General features: G+C 44.4%; 1 protein-coding gene across 1 annotated transcript in view; it reads right to left on the bottom strand.

The window, feature by feature from the left end:
- GYS1 (glycogen synthase 1) overlaps positions 1–16,612 on the bottom strand; it is a 34,111-nt gene extending 17,499 nt beyond the window's left edge. Inside the window, 11 exon segments of the mRNA XM_033962008.1 lie at positions 585–663; positions 1,931–1,990; positions 2,522–2,628; positions 3,997–4,086; positions 4,088–4,118; positions 4,323–4,440; positions 10,124–10,268; positions 10,469–10,657; positions 11,142–11,333; positions 15,792–15,973; positions 16,248–16,612. Coding sequence (XP_033817899.1) covers positions 585–663; positions 1,931–1,990; positions 2,522–2,628; positions 3,997–4,086; positions 4,088–4,118; positions 4,323–4,440; positions 10,124–10,268; positions 10,469–10,657; positions 11,142–11,333; positions 15,792–15,973; positions 16,248–16,365 — 1,311 coding nt within the window. The 5' untranslated portion in view covers positions 16,366–16,612.
- Positions 16,613–17,083: the final 471 nt, after the last annotated feature.

Here is a 17,083-nt window from a genome sequence, read left to right as displayed (position 1 = left end):
AAACTGTCATTTCTTTAATAAGACATTAACTATTTTTTCTGAGGCCCTCCAAGTACCTACAAATCCAAAATGTGGCCCTGTAAAGGGTTTGAGTTTGAGACCACTGTTCTAGACAGTCATAGGTATTCCCATTTTTCTATTATGGCATCTACTCTATGAACTCTCTTCCATTGTACCTTAGGACCGAACAATCCTTCAAGAATTTTAAATCTCAATTAAAAGCCTCTCTCTTTAATTTGGCATTTGGATCCACAACATCATGGTTTAGAATTTCTCTTTCCATTTCCTGCTTCCCTTTTGTGTTTTCCCTTCGATAAATAATGTAATCAACCCAACCCTTTTGCATTTTGTTAGTCATGCTGTGTTCTTTGTTTCTGAACTTATTAGTTTATAATATCATTTCCATCCCTTGATTTTATTGTAAACCGCTTAGACTAAACTTCTGTTTTTATTTTGCGGAATATCAAATAAATTGAACTTGAACTTAACCTCTCTAGCATATGGTAGCCAGTTCAGAGCCGGAAGGAGACAATTTATCTGCCTTGATAAAACATTGACCTTTATCTCCATAAGATATGCCACACCTGGGTTGCAAAGATAGCCCTCTTCATCATGGTGAAGTCTTCCTTGTCCAACATCTTGTTCATATCTGGCAAGTTACCACTGTAAGAGAGCAGAAGATCTTAAGAGTCATTTCTTCCTATAGGCTAAGGCTATGCTAAGCTTTCCTAATATGTTACAGATGAATCTGGAGGTCTTCCATGAAAAGGTCTGTCCTAAGCCTCTGTAACACTTCAGAGTGAGAAAGGGCTTCTGGGTCAAGACACTGGTCCCACTTGAGGAACAACATCTGATAGGGACCTCTTTAGAGGACACAGTTGGAATATTTGGTGGGGGGGGAGGATTTTTGTATGGACTCAAAGCTGGGGCAGTGTATGTCCTTGCCCCATATATACCATGCAACTCAGAAGCACATCTCGTGCCAGTCTCTTAAGCCCGAGTGTGTGTTGCCATCTCAAGGAGGACAGTCAGCCCTTTCCCCCTCCTGGGATACAGAACTGGAAACAGGGAGGAAAACATTTGTGTTAGGTGGGTGGGAGCGAGGGTGGCAGAGCCATTATAGGGTAGACATTCTGTTCCTAGCAGCAATTGGCATTATCACATTAAACAGCCAATGATTGTCCCCCTCTAGGAAGCCAGCCCAACGAGTCCCGTCGGGCTTTCCACAAAAGATAAGTGATGGCTGTTACATTTGTGTTGAATTGCAAAACACAAACTAAAAAAGAATCGACATGATCACTGGTTTTGAGGGCCCATAATTCATAGCATGCTCGAAGTAAAGAAATGAAGTTTCATCATTGACCTGAAAGGTTTTACAGTGTGCTTCAGAGGATTTTCAGGATCAGTGACTGAGATCTGCGACCGATAAGTCTCAGACCATGACCTTGAACATACTGTACTGAGCAGGTTCCCCAGACCATTTTCCTTTCTAGATCATATTTGTTTTTGAGTCTTTATAGCTTGCTGTGTATGTGAAGAGATCTTTTGTTTGTGAAACAGTGAACACTATTTGGATTCGGGGTTCCATCTATTGTGTATTTAGGACACAGCTGGAATCTTTGTGGTGAGGGGGAGGATTTCTTTATGGACTCAAAGCTGGGGCAGAGTACATCCTTCTCCCTCATATACCATGCGACTCCGAAGCACATCTCATGGTCAGTCTCTTAATCCTGAGTACTTGCTACCATCCTAAAGAGGTAATACGAGAGGATAGTCAGCCCTTTCCCCCTCCTGAGATACAGAATTGGAAAAGGGGAGGAAAACAGACAACAGGAAAACATGTGTGTTGGGTGCCTGGGAATGAGGGAAGCACAGATTTTTAAATCTACGTGCAAACCCTCACCCAGCAGGCACTCAAGCTGACACTCACACCAGAAGGGATTCATACAGCTTCTTCCCAAACTTCTCCTTCACTGTATTAGCCGTATCCCTGGAAAAAGAGAAGAGACGTTTTATAATGGGGGAGGGATAGGGTATCATCATGTTGATGAGAGCAGTGGAGGAGAGAAGGGGCAGGCACATGGTTATATGAATGCTAGGGGTTGGCATAAAAGCCCTGTTGCACTTTCGGAAATAGGACCCCACAACTTGGCAGGGGAAAAGCACAGATCAAAGGTCACAAAGATCATTACGAGAGAAAACTGGCACGCTGAAGCTGTCTCATCTAAGTGACCACATGGGACACCCCTCCCTTACATTCCAAGAGTGCAGGGTGGGCATTACCCAGGCACCCCTTCTCTTGCTGCCCACCTCACTCTGGAAAATGTGGCAAGGACAATCTTCCTTGACCTCCACGCATGCAGGAAGGGCACTGCGCAGAGCCTCCTCCCCCCCCAGTACTAGTAGGGTGAAGCTTGGGGCTCTTCTCCCGCCCTGACAAAAAAGCACTGGTAAGATAATATATGAGTTGCGCCCCCCCCTGCCCAGAGAGTACATAACTGAGTGCCACCTGACTACTTACCAGAGCTGTTTCCTCACAGCTTGTCCTTTCAAGGTCTCCACATTGAAATTATTGGTTCTGGCAGGCATGATGAAGAACGCCACAACTGTGAGATCACTCTGATTCACCTATAGGGGGCAGAGTAAATCAGGAGAGGCTTATGACTCATAAGCAAAAGGGGTACAGAGTGTTCTAAGAGAGCCATGACCCTGGAAAAAAGATATAGAGCATCAAAGTGGGGGGTCTTATTGCCTGTGGGGAGGGGGGAACAGAGCATCTGAAGGAAGTGATATAGCAAAGAGCAGAGGTGTCCACACTTTTTGGGCTTGCGAGCTACTTTTAAAATGACCAAGTCAAAATGATCTACCAACAATAAAATTTAAAAAAACACAAAGCACACTGTATGCAGAGAAAATATTAATTATCGTTTATATTCCACGGGTTTTCAAAGAGGTCAGGGCAGATGACTTTATGCAATGTCACTTCAGGAACAACTATACAAAAACAGACAAATATACCTCTCTCTTTTTACTAAACCGTGATAGCGTTTTTTAGCACAGGGAGCTGCGCTGAATGCTCTCGATGCTCATAGGCTCCCTGCGCTAAAAACCACTATTGCAAAATATAAACAGCAGATATAAATTCTCAAAAAACTGACACATTTTGATCACTAAATTGAAAATAAAATCATAAAATCATTTTTCCTACCTTTGTTGTCTGGTGATTTCATGAGTCTCTGGTTGCACTTTCTTCTTCTGACTGTGCATCCAATATTTTTTCCCTTCTTTCAGCCTACTGTATGCTTCCTCTCCTCCAGACCTCATTCCCTCCCCCAACTTTTTCTTCCTCTCTCCCTGCCCCCCTCCTCTCTCTTTCTTTCTGTCTCCTTGCCCCTCTTTCTTTCTGTGTTTTTCTCTATCCATGCCCCCTTTCTTTCTTTTTCCCTTCTTTCTTTCTGTCTCCCTGCGCCCCCCTTCTTTCTGTCTCCCTGCCTGCTCCCAAGCCACTGCCGCCACCATCGGTGAGCAGGTCTCCAAACCACCACCGCCGCCATCGGGGAACAGGCCTCCAAACCACCGCCGCCCCAAGCTCTCCCTGCTTCCCCACACAGAAGCGTCGGGGCGACCAGATTTCCTCTCCCCGACGTCATTTCTGAAATCGGAGAGGAAGTTCTGGGCCAGCCAGGCAGCGATTGGCTGGCCCGGAACTTCCTCTCCGACGTCAGAATTGACGTCGGGTGGGGGAAGTTGGTTGGCTCGGCACTTCTAAGTTGGGAAGCAAGTAGAACGCAAAGGCAATGCGATCGACTCGCGTTGCCTTCGCGATCTACCGGTCGATCACGATCGACCTTTTGGGAACCCCTGGCACAGAGTATCAGAGGAGCCTCACACCCTGAGATGAATGACAGGGGGGGTTTGGTAGAGCACATCTCACCCCTCTCCCACCAAAATGTCTCAAGACCTGGAAGTACTAAGTACTTGGGGTACGCTCCTCACCCTTAGTAGGTAGTTCAATCGAGCGAGAGCCTCCAGGAAGATATCTGCGCCTTTGTTTGAGAACTCATAGCGTCCAGCTATGAAAAAAAAACAGCGTCTTATCGAGGTTGAAGTCCAGGTGCCTGTGGAAGGGACATGGCAGATACTATGAAACCCCACAATCCATCTAACATGCCTCCTCCCCTCCCCCACTGGATACCGGCATAAGCTTATGATGCATTTCCACCTGTGATGCCAGGGCAGCGAGACCTGGCAGAAAGCCAGCACCAGCCTGGGATACCACAGTGCAGCTGTGCTCTACTGAAGGCCAAGGGACGTGATCTCACCCATAAAAGTGGCCGCGGATGAACTCCTGAATACGAGCCTTGCTCTGTGCATGAAGATTCTGGAACTCGTGCATGGCAGAGAACTTTTTCACATTCAGACCATTCGGTGTGACTACATCTGAAGAGACAAAAAACACAGAGGGTCACTTGTGTGTTAGATCCCTGAGCTGCGGCTCAGTAAAGGCAACGAGTTTCTCTTGTTTGGCCAGCAGGATGCGCTGGTGCCTCCGGCATCATGTAGAACACCAGGGTGCTGTGACTCAAATGGGCGAGGGCAGCAACTCATGGGACGGGGAGAAGGAGTTCACACCTGGAAGAACATGGGTGAGGCAGATTCAAGAGCCAGAGGCACGCTCAAAGATCACATCTTTCAAGCAGTCAAAAAAAGTCACGTTATTTATGGGCCATTTCTTCTATTTTATGTATATGGGAAAAATAATGAACACACCAGGTCATAAAAGAACCAAACCAGGAGGATTAAGGCGGCCTTCTTCCCCGAGACACCTCCCTGTCTCCCACCACATTACTAAAGACAGTTCCCCTGGGACCCCAAATTACTAGTGACCAGCTGGTTCTCAACTTTTCTTTCGTTGTGACACACCTGAAAGACAGTGCGCTCATGTGCAATTGTCCATTCCAGAGAGTGTGTGGCGCAGTGGTTAAAGCTACAGCCTCAGCACCTTAAGGTTGTGGGTTCAAATCCACTCTGTTCCTTGTGATCGTGGGCAAGTCACTTAATCCCCCCATTGCCCCAGATACATTAGATGGATTGTGAGCCCACTGGGACGGACAGGGAAAAATGCTCAAGTACCCGAATAAATTCATGTAAACCGTTCAGAGCTCCCCTGGGAGAACAGTGTAGAAAACTGAATAAATAAATAGTGTGAAAAGTTTCAGCCTCTGATCGATCTTGTGGACCATGATAAACTGTTGGAATGTCTGGATGCTATAGGCATAAATGGCCAAGTTTTAAAATGGTTTGAGGGTTTTCTTAAATTTAGAACTTATCAAGTAAAGATTAACAATGAACTTTAAAAAAGTTGGAGTAACCCTTGTGGAGTACCCGAGGGTTCTCCTCTGTCACCATTACTTTTTAACATCTATTTAGCCTCTTTAGGCAACATATTATCCCAGTTTAAAATTAAACTATTTAGTTATGCAGATGATATCACTATTTTAATTCCTGTACATATCTCTTTCTCGCAAATCAATCAAACTGTGGTTGAGATTTTACAGATAATTGAATTTTGGATGTTAGATTTAAATTGAAAATTAATACAGAAAAAATTAAATTTTTCTTTGCGTCACCAAATTTAAATGAAGACATTACATCTATTATCCTAAATGATAAAATCTATAGCATCCAGTCAACCATAAAGATACTTGGTATACTTGGATCGTACCCTTACTATAAAAAATCAGGTTGACTCGTTGGTCCGAAAGGGTTTCCATACTTTACGGAAACTAAGAACTATTAGAGCATATTTTGATATTAACTCCTTTCGATTGTTGGTTCAATCATTGGTCCTTAGTCAGATGGATTACTGTAATACAGTCAAACCTCGGTTTATGAGTAAACATAGAAACATAGAAGATGACGGCAGAAAAGGGCTATAGCCCATCAAGTCTGCCCACCCTACTGTCCCTTCCTCTTAAGTCTATACCTAGTGACTATTTATTCAGATTGACTCTCTTAGAGATCCCCTATAGGCATCCCATTTATTCTTAAAGTCCAACACGATGCAGGTCTCGATCATCCCATCAAGTCTGCTGACCCATCCTCTTAAGTCTATATATAGCGACTGATGTTCCTGTTCGACCCTCGTAGGGATCCCACATAGGTATCCCATTTATTCTTAAAGTCCAGCACGCTGCTGGCCTCGATCACCTGCGCTGGAAGCTCATTCCAACGGTCAACCACTCTTTCTGTGAAGAAGTACTTCCTGATGTCGCCATGAAATTTCCCGCCCCTGAGTTTGAGCGGATGCCCTCTGGTGACAGAGGGTCCCCTGAGAAAGAAGATATCATCTTCCACCTCGATACGTCCTGTGATGTATTTAAATGTCTCAATCATGTCTCCCCTCTCCCTACGTTCTTCTAGAGTGTAGAACTGTAGTTTGTTTAGTCTCTCCTCGTACGAGAGACCTTTGAGGCCTGAGATCCTCCTGGTGGCCATCCGTTGAACCGACTCGACTCTAAGCACATCTTTACGGTAATGTGGCCTCCAGAATTGTACACAGTATTCCAGATGAGGTCTCACCATGGTTCTGTACAATGGCATTATGACTTCAGGCTTCAGACTTCAGTACCGCGGTTTGCGAGTGTTTTGCAAGACGAGCAAAACATTTTCGCAAATCGTGACTCGCAAACTGAGCACTGACTCGATTTGTGAGTCCCCCCCCGCCCGTAAACGCCGCCCCTCTGCAAACTGGCATCCCTCGCCCGCCCAAACTGAAGGCTTACCCCCAATGTAGCACCAGCATGCAGCACCAAGCCACAGGAAGTGCCGGTGCCTGAAGATCCTGCCTTTTCCCGGACTGGGCCTTGAGCATCTGCGCATGCTCAAGGCCTTCTGGCTCCTGCCTCTCTCTAACATTACAAATTCTAAACATCCTAGAAAATCTTATTCATTATTCTCATACATACCCTTCTGTAAAGGGTTGTAAATATAAGAGATTTCAAAATTGTTTGCTATCATTTCAAGCAGCCTCATGGACTAGGGATTTAACTCGCATATTCAAAATCTCAAATTCGTACCAACAATTTCAACGTGCCTTAATGACATACCTTTTAAAGAAAATTTTGTAAGTTAGATCTAGGATGTGAACCACCTAGAACTTAATGGTATTTGCGGTATACAAGTGCGTTTTATGTTATGGGCAAGTCACTTAATCCCCCCATCGCCCCAGGTCTTAGATCGATTGTGAGCCTGCCGGGACAGACAGGGAAAAATGCTTGAGTACTGGAACGTAAACCACTTAGGCTAACACTAAAACAGTAATCAACATCAAGATTCTAGGAATTATCTTTGATTACAAATTAACTTTCCATGATCACATTAGTAGCATTATTAAATCCACCTTTTTCAGACTCCGCCAAATTTGCTCAGTTTCACAATTTCTCTGTCCAAAATCTCTTAACATTCTCATTCATTCTCTGGTGATTTCTAAAATTGACTATTGCAACGCCCTATTTAAGGGAATTGCACAAAACAAAATCAAACGTATACAAATTATTCAGAATGCTTCTATCAAGCTCATATCTAAAGCCAAGAAGCTTGATCATATAACATCTCTCCTTAAGAAAGCACATTGGCTCCCGGTAGCTCACCGGATAACATATAAATTATGTTTGCTCACATTCAAATCTCTTCTTTATAAAACTCCTGCTTTCATTTATAAATTATTAATTCCCTACACTTCTAATAGAACATTGAGATCTAATGACGATCCCTTCTCTTAAAATTATCAATACAAGACGGCAATTTATTTTTTTCTATCACAGCCCCCCAAACATGGAATTCGCTTCCTATCTACTTGAGGGAAGAAAACAACTTGGAAAGATTCAAGAGTAAATTAAAGAGCTTTCTTTTTAAAGATACCTTTGATATTTCACTAGCTAGTTTCCTAGCCAATTTTAACCTCACTGTATAATTTTATTGTAGAATTTTAAATTCCCCTTTCCTCATGTACTCCCCCTGAATGTCTTGTTTTCTTTCAAATAACTTGTAGTTCTTTTCCCTTCCTCTCCTTGTGTTCTTAGTTTTATCAAGTCTGTCTATAGTCCTACTGGACTTAGATTTTGTTAGTATTGTATTGTTTCCCAAACTTTGTAATTTTATTATGTACATCGCTTAGGATTATGATTAAGCGATTAATCAAAACCTCATTAAACTTGAAACTAAAAATAAAATAAATACAGATTATCATACAAAACAAATGTACGAGGGTCATTTCATAAATAATGCACACTATTTTTAAAATTTACATGTTTTATTTTATTTTTTTCATGTATTTCTTTACAGTCCTTCAATATAGTCTCCCTGCTTTGCAATGAGCGAGTCCCAACATCTGGGAAGCTTCATTATTCCATCCAAGAAATCGTTTTTGTTCAGTTGCTGAATGGCTCGGGTACCAGCAGAAAAAAGCTCTTCCAGAGATACAAAACGATGTCCACGCATAGGTTGTTTCAACTTTGGAAAAAGGTCGAAGTCTGGTGGACTCACGTCTGGACTGTAGGGAGCATGAGGTAACACCTTCCAGCCGTATTTACGTAGTTTTTCAATGACGAGTGGAAAGCTCCATCTTCCCCATGGCCAAAAAAATTTCAACGAGCTCAATCAAAAGTCAAAAAATTATGACTTTTTCCTTATGATCATGAAGGCATCATCATTATAGACAAAGTTCCACGTGGAAAAAGTGTCACAGCAGTGTATTATCGTGATTTTTTGCAAAAAATGCACAAAACCCGACCTCAGTTGCTCTTGGCTGGACCACTCATTCTTCACAACACTTGCCCGCACATAAGGAATGTCCCTTTTAATTATCAGTTCAGGATATAGGGAGGGGGGTATTTTTATTATTACATATATTATATAATAATGGAAAATATGGATGGGAGGGATGGGAAAGGAATTTATATAATGTACCAATGATTGTTTATAAGTGATATATTTATTGTTACTGTGAATGAATATATTTTACACTTAATGTAATTTTGAAAATGAATAAAGAATATTAAAAAAAAAAAGGAATGTCGTCATTGAAAAACTACGCAAACATGGCTGGGATGTATTACCTCATGCTCCCTACAGTCCAGACATGAGTCCACCAACCTTCGACCTTTTTCCAAAGTTGAAACAACCTATGCGTAGACATCGTTTTACATCTCTGGAAGAGCTTTATTCCGCCAGTACCGAGCCATTTGGCAACTAAAAAAAACGGTGTCTTGGATGGAATAATGAAGCTTCCCAGACGTTGGGACTCAGTCATTGCAAAGCAGAGAGACTATACTGAAGGACTGTAAAGAAATACTTGAAAAAAACCCCAAAAAACATGTAGTGTGCATTATTTATGAAATGACCCTCATATTTTCAAATTCTGGTATCACCTCAGTAACGGCAACACAACATCCTTCTACTGCTAGATATTGTGAAGCAACAAAAAGCATGCCAATACTCAGAAACTACGTCGCAAACAGAACATATGGACAGCTGACCTGCAGAATCTCTGTTTGGGACTGTTGGCAAGATGGGAATCAAGAAGCAGAAAGAGACACCCGTTATGGTTATTTCAAGGGACACCTTCTTCTCCTTCCTCTGGATACCACCATCTCCCCCTCCCACCAAGTCACTAGACATCGTGCCCCTAGGACAGCTCCCTTTCCCTCAGATGCCCTCTCCTCTTCCAACCCAAAATTGTGGTAAACTCTTCCTAGAATACCACCCTCTTCCCTTTCCACTGCAATCTTACTGCAGACCCTGACCCCAAAGGACACCCCCCTCTCCTGGAGACTTCCTCGAAGCCCATTTCTCAGAGGCACCCCCTCTCCAACATAAGAGAACATTTATTATTAACCTTTTTTTCTGCATGCTCCCCATCAGTATTTCACCACTCTCATATTCCCAGATGTGTACCTTTCTAGAGACTTGGAAAACATTCCCTTAATTCAGGAAATGCTCTTGTAACCATATGTCAACTAAAACTGGCACCAGGCTTCTCTCTCCCAGACTAGCAAAAGTTCCTGGCTCAGCTGTGCCCCCCCTCCCCACAATGCCTGCCTCCATCCACTGGCGCTCTCACCAGGCTTGCGTTTCAGCAGGTGCTCCGCCTCCACGGCGGTGATCTGCGACACAGTGGTGAAAACATGAGTACACTGGACAGCGGCCCGCTCCATGCAGTATCGATGATAGATCTGACGGTCTCCCGCCTCCTTATCCACATTAAACTGTGAAGGAAGGACAGGAAATGTGATCAGCAGAGACTGGGCTACAAACACACCCTCCGCCATCAACCACATCTCAGGCACAGAGAGCTAGGACCACATGTGAATCTTCCCTCACCCACCAGATCCCAAAGATACAGCGTTCTGACCCCCTGCTGAGGGGCCAGGCAGCATCTGCTGAAGGCTGCTGGCACCAGACTTACACTCTGCAAGTTATTGTAAAAGTCTACACTGCCAGCACATAGGTAGCGTCCCAGGAGCGTGGCGTGGGTGGTAAAAATTGTGGCCACCGGGAGCTTACGGATCCGACAGAGGCAGAGGCCCACGCCGGCCAGCCACTCATGGAAGTGAGCCACGATGTAAGGCTTCTCATCTTCACACTGAGCTGCGTACTGAAACACAGAATAAAGACAGCACGTTATTTTTTTCTTTCACACGACATCACCAGCTTCTGTGACCATCAGCACCTACCTAACAACCTAACAGTCTCCTGCATTGGGGGGGGGAGAAGGGGTAACTGAGCCTTGGAAGTAGTCATATCCTGGAGGCCACTGGTATCACCCAGAAGTACATAATGCCACTTCCTGTAGCAACATGTCAACAGCTACTGTGCAACTTCCTGTCCGAGAAAGATTAATTCCCCAGTTCTGGCAGACAGCAAAGATCCTGCTAAGGAGGGGGCAGCATGGAGGAGTACAGAGAAGAAACATGAGGTTCCTTCTCCCACAACTAAAAAGCACAAGAAAGGGAGTCGTTGGAGATCGTTGGCAGGGAGAGGGGAACTCAATATGGTTCAGTACCTATCTCCCAGACACTAGCCTATGGAGCACAGGAAATGGGAGAACAGTGAGACAGACAGATGGAGACCATACCCACCTCTCCCAGGAACCAGGCTGTGAGGAACCCAAAAAGCACAGCATCATTTGCTTCACGGTCATACCAAGGGATGCCAATGGTGCAGCTGTCCCAGAACTCCGTCTTCCAGTGGTCTAGGTTCCAGGCTGTGGCTGCGATGTCTATCAAGATGACGAAGGGACTTCCTTCGATGAGCCAGCGGCCAAAATACAGCTGCCAACATAAATAATAATAATAATAATAGTTTATTTTTATATAGCGCCATACCCGGAAGTTCTAGGCAGTTCACAGCAATCAATCACTATACATACAGTACAAATAGATATTTAAAATTGAAATCTAAAATGTCAGCAAAGTTAAAAGCTTACAGTGGGAAGATACAAACAATTTAAAATGAGATAAAAATTATAAGTAAGTAATAAGATACATTAGGTTGCCAGTCTATTGAATAATTGAGTTTTTATTTGTTTTTGTTTTTTTAAATCAAGATAAGAGGAAGCTTCTAACGCAATTTTGGCAAGCCACGTATTCAGTGGCCACCTGAAAAGAAAAGGTTCTGTCGAGGAATCTTTTGTAATGACAGGATTTTATTGAGGGATATGCAAACAATAAACTCTTCAAGAGCTCTTATTAATGTAACTCAGAGTAAAATGAGGGGTAAGATAGCCTGGTAGTATGCCAAATACTGCTTTGTAGCAGATACATGAGAACTTAAATAAGACTCTGGATTCCAATGGCAGCCAATGAAGCTTTTGATAGAATGGAGTAATATGCTCCCATTTTTCTTAAACCAAAAATAAGACGAACAGCCGTATTCTGAACTACTCTCAACTTTTTGAGAATTTTCTTTTTTTAAAAAATCTTTATTCATTTTCGAACTTACAATAAGTGTGTCAATATGTTAAAACAGATTAACAATAAGTATATCACTTAATAATCGATAATACAAATGATATATTCTTATCTCCCACCCTTTCCTAAATATAATCAATACCTTGTACAATAAGTATTCTTCAAATAATAACAAATTATTACTTATAATGACTGGGGTTGCCATTCAACAAATTATGTATAATTGGAAAAACTGGAGTAGATTAAATTATAATTTCTGGTGGAATTCCTTATGTCATATTTATAAAATGGAAAGATTTATTGCAAACAGCGAGGATGTTTTAGGAAATTTCAAGATGTGTGGGAGCCATTAACAAAATATTGTACTGATTAGATGACATTTTTTCCCTTAAATTTACAGGTTCAATTATGAGGGGGAGGTGGGGTAATTTTATAAGAATTTTCTTAAAAGCATTCAAATACAGTGGTACCTTGGTTTACGAGCATAATTCGTTCCAGAAGCATGCTCTTAAACCAAAACACTCATATATCAAAGCAACTTTTCCCATAAGAATTAGTGTAAACTTGAACAATTCGTTCCACATCCCCAAAAATTTAATTACCATTAGGGACGCCTCCACCGCTGCCTCTCCTCCTCTGCTGCTGTTCGCTGCTTCTCATTGCGGGAGGTGCTGGCTAAGCCAACGCCGCCGCTGCCACAGAGCCCGACTGGACACTGTTGGCTCTGCTGCTCCCAGACGCTGCCCCCCACCGGATGCCACTACCCCCTCTGCTGGGACTCTCAGGTGCTTGCTCACTCCTGCCGGACGCACCCCGACTCCCATGCTCCACCCGAGGCCACCGGTGCTGCTATCGCCTCTTCCCCCCTCCTCGACTGGCCCTGTCCTTACCCCTGCACCGCCGGTGATAGAAAGTGCCTGCCGCCGGTCTGCTGCTGAGCCTTGAGCATCTGCGCATGCTCAGGCCTTCTGGATCTCACCCTCTCCGAGATTCTCATGAGATCTCGAGTCTCATGAGAATCTCAGTGAGGATGAGATCCAGAAGGCCTTGAGTATGCGCAGATGCTCAAGGCTCAGCAGCAGACTGGCGGCAGGCCCTTTCTAAACTCCGGTGGCACACGGGTAAGGACAGGGCCGGTCGGTAGATGGGGAGGAGACGATCGTGAAGGGAGGGAGCAGCACTGGTGGCCTCGGGGGGAGCAATACTGTTGGTCAGGTGGGGGCTCGCAAATTGAGTCAATGCTCGGTTTCCGAGTCAAAAGTTTGCTGAGTGTTTTGCTCGTCTTGCAAAACACTCACAAACCGGGTTACTCATAAACCTAGGTTTGACTGTATATGATGTTACAGTAGTCCAGAATACTTAAAATGGAAGTTTGAGTTAACAAGCGAAAAGAGGCTTCATCAAAGTACTTCTTGATGGTGCGGAGCTTCCAAAGCACTGAAATGCTTTTTTTAAATATTAAATCAGAATGTTTTTTCAATGTGAGGTGTTTATCCAAAGTTACTCCCAATATTTTTAAAGATTGTTCGATAATGTAATCCATCCCATTTACATGTATTATTGTTTCTTTGATTTTATCATTGGGAGTTGCTAAAAAAAAATTGTTTTTTTCTGAATTTAATTTGAGTTTGAAGGCAGCCATCCAGAGTTCAATCTGATTTAAAATAGTTGATAATGAATTTGTAAACTCAGATGACAAGACAGGTTAGCGGGTTGACTATAGTGATGGCATCCGCATAAATATAGAATTTAAGCTTTAAGCTCTGTAAAAAATTTCTCAAAGAAACAAGATAGATGTTAAATAGGGTGGGAGACAAAGGGGAACCCTGAGGAATTCCACAGGAATTAACCCAGCGGTAGGACAGAATATCATCCTTAAACACCTGATAAGATCTTTTGCCCAGGAACCCATGAAACCAGTTCAGGACATTTCCAGAAATTCCAATGGATTCCAAGCAATCCAGAAGAATGTTATGATCGACCAAATCGAATGCACTACTTAGATCAAGTTGCAAGATCATAGCGCTTGAACCTTGACTAAATAATGAGTGCAGGTAGTCAAACAGAGAAGCTAAGACTGTTTCGGTGCTGTAACCTGATTGGTTATCATGCAAGATGTTATACTTCTCCAAGAATGTGGTTAGTTCAACATTTACCACCCCCTCCAATAATTTAGTGGCCAAGGGGATATTAGCAATAGGTCTGAAATTGGATGCATATTTAGATGGTTCTTTAGCATTTTTTCTAATTGGTGTGATCACAATTTGACCTTGTTCCACTGGAAATTTTCCTAAGGATAATAAAGAATTAACCCAAATCGGCAATTTAGCCTTAAAATTAACTGGGGCTGTTTTCATGACATTCGGAGGGCAGGTGACCAGTCTACAGTAGAATTTGGCATACTTATTATATAATTTACTAAAGGTTTGCCAATCAATAGCTGTAAATTTGTTCCAACTCAAATCTGCTCTGGAAACATCAGAATCCAGCAGAATGGGGAAACTCCAATCTTGAAGATCAGTGGGGTTGACTAAGGCTGATCTTAGATTTTGTATTTTAGTATTAAAGAAATCAGCCAAACTGTTTGCAGATAGGCTAGATTCTTCTGCAGTATCGGTGTATGTATCTATATTGTACTAATCATTAACTAGTTTAAAAAGGCTGCTGCTATTAATTGATACATTGCCAATTTTTTGAGCATAATTTTTTTTCCTTTCTCCTACAAGTGTATTCATTCTGAAGCTCCTCAGTATCTTTCTTCCCTTGTCTCTCCCTATACTCCTCCCCAGAAGCTCCATTTGTCAGATGAATCTCTCTTGTCGATGACCTTCTCCTCTACTGCCAAAACCCAACTCTGTCCCTTCTGCCTTGCTGGGCCTTATGCCTGGAACATCTTTCCTGACTCAGTGTGTCAGGCCCCGTCTCTCATAGTATTCAAATCCAGGCTAAAACCCCATGTCCTACCCTCCCAACTTGTAAAGCACCTATACCTGTTGCTATTTCTTCTTTACTCCCCTACCTCTAGTGCCTTATATTTCCTCACCTAAGTAACTTATCCTTTGTCCGTCTTAATTAGATTGTAAGCTCTTTTGAGCAGGGACAGCCTCTTGTGAGTTTGTTGTATAGTGCTGTGTGCACCTGGTAGCGCTTTATAAAGCAAAACTAGTAGTAGTAGGTATGAAGGGAGGGGAGCAACATGTCAGATGAGGCCCAGAGCCCCAGTGTTGGATTGGGGGTGGGGTGGGAGGAGAATGGAATCTGCAGGTCACAGAGGCGACCTGGGACTCATGCTGGGTTGCAGGGTGGAGGAGTGTTGAAGCAGCAGCATCTAAGATATGGAAGCCTAGGACCTTTATGTGGATTCCTGGTGAAGTGGGAGTCTCTTACACCTGGAGTCCTTGTCCAGATTTGGGAGTAAGGGAATGGGCAACAGCGAAGCAGAGAGAAGGAAACCAGTTAACTTCCTGCTCTGGGGGGATGTCTGAAAAGCTCCTGACTAGCTGAGTCATTTCCCAGTCACCCCTCTCTCTGTTCTGGTGCCTCGCTGGCAGCCCTCCACTAAAGGATGGGGAGGGAGAGAGGCGACACACTGGAGGGGAGGGGGGTTTGACCTTTAGCAGGGAAGCTGTGTAGTAACCGGATCCCTGGCTCACACGCATGGCCGTTTCCAAAGCCGGTTCTATATTTAGGGAAATCTGTGCCCATCTGGGCTCACAGTCTCGCTCATGCCCACACCCAGCTCTACTAAGGCAGTGACAGGGGAAGCATCATAGCAGGTAATGATGGTGCCTCCCTGGAGCAAGTGTCCGAGCCTCTCACCTTGCAGCCCTTGGAGTTCATAGAGTCCAGGGTGCGCTTGATGGCAGCGTTGGGGGCCTCGATCAGCTCCACTTGGGTCCGTACATTGTGCTCAAAGTAAGGACCGATCAGGAAGTAATTGTCTCCCCATTCATCCGAGGTGATTTTAGCCTTGGTCTGGATCACAGTGTAGATGCCACCGACTGCAGAGCGGAAAACAGAGAGAGAGTGAGAGAACACATTTTCAGCATCCATTTACCAGGTTACTAGATCTTGCTCTGGGTACCACTGGGAGTCCCATCCTGGGCTCATAATCAAAGAAGCCTAGGCAGCCTCTATGCTGCTAACCTGTCCTGACTGCAGAGGGCTCAAAGGTTTCTCCACTACACAAAGCAGAGCTGGAAGCCGCTTGCATTGCAACATTGCTCCAAGAGCAGTGGGGGGGGGGGGAAGGACTTCACTATTTGCACCACTGACCTTTGTTGGCTACCTCCCAGGCCACCTCGAAGAGCACGCTGTTCTCCAAGTCCAGCTCATCGTCCCAGTCTTCCAGGCCGGTCAGAGAGGTGACGGACAGGCTGCGGGCCAGAGGCATGGCGGCACAGGGCTGCTCTTGCACCAGGATCTGGGGAGGGGGCGGAGCTCCCCTTGCACCACGATCGCTGAGGGAAACGCCCCGCGGTCCGGAGCTACAAAGCAAGCAGCCAATCGCAGCTCGGAGCTGGGGCGGAGCCGTGGCTATCGCTTAAGCCCCTCGGCGAGTCTCCTGCCAATTGGCCGACTCAGAGCGTGTCGGCCAGCCTGACGCTCGGCGTTCCAACTGCTTAGGAAAAAGCTTCGCTTCGATTGGTTAGGTCAGGGGCGCGTGAATTACGTGCGGCATGTAGCAGGTCTAATGTAGACGTGACCTCAGAAGGGGCGGGGTTCGGGAAATAGTACATGGTATTCCCACGTGTTCAGCGCCTCTTAGCAATGTTTCTCTCAAGGTCACCGGCTGCCTGCGAAGCGGACCACGTGCATGCCTCTGTGGTAGGAAGGGAAGCGCTGCCGGCTTCCGTACTGTCTACATAAATATCGTCCAACTCCAGGGCAGGTCAATGGGGCAGCCCCCCCCCCCCCCGCTTCGTGAGGTCCAGCTGCCAGCATCTTTAATCTCGGTACTCGTACCCTTTCCCGTAATGGCTGCAAGTGAGTTAGATTTAGGTGCAGTACGGATTCCCTTGCTGCATTTGTACCTCAGACAGTGCAGAGTGAAATAGCAATTAGCATTTGAGTCCCATTGCGTAGTTGGCATGACATTACTCCTCATTGAG

This window comes from Geotrypetes seraphini, chromosome 10 (assembly GCF_902459505.1).
Source record: "Geotrypetes seraphini chromosome 10, aGeoSer1.1, whole genome shotgun sequence".
Lineage (NCBI taxonomy): Eukaryota > Metazoa > Chordata > Amphibia > Gymnophiona > Dermophiidae > Geotrypetes > Geotrypetes seraphini.
The sequence above is the reverse complement of the archived record's forward strand: the minus strand, read 5'-3'. Positions and strand labels throughout refer to the sequence as shown.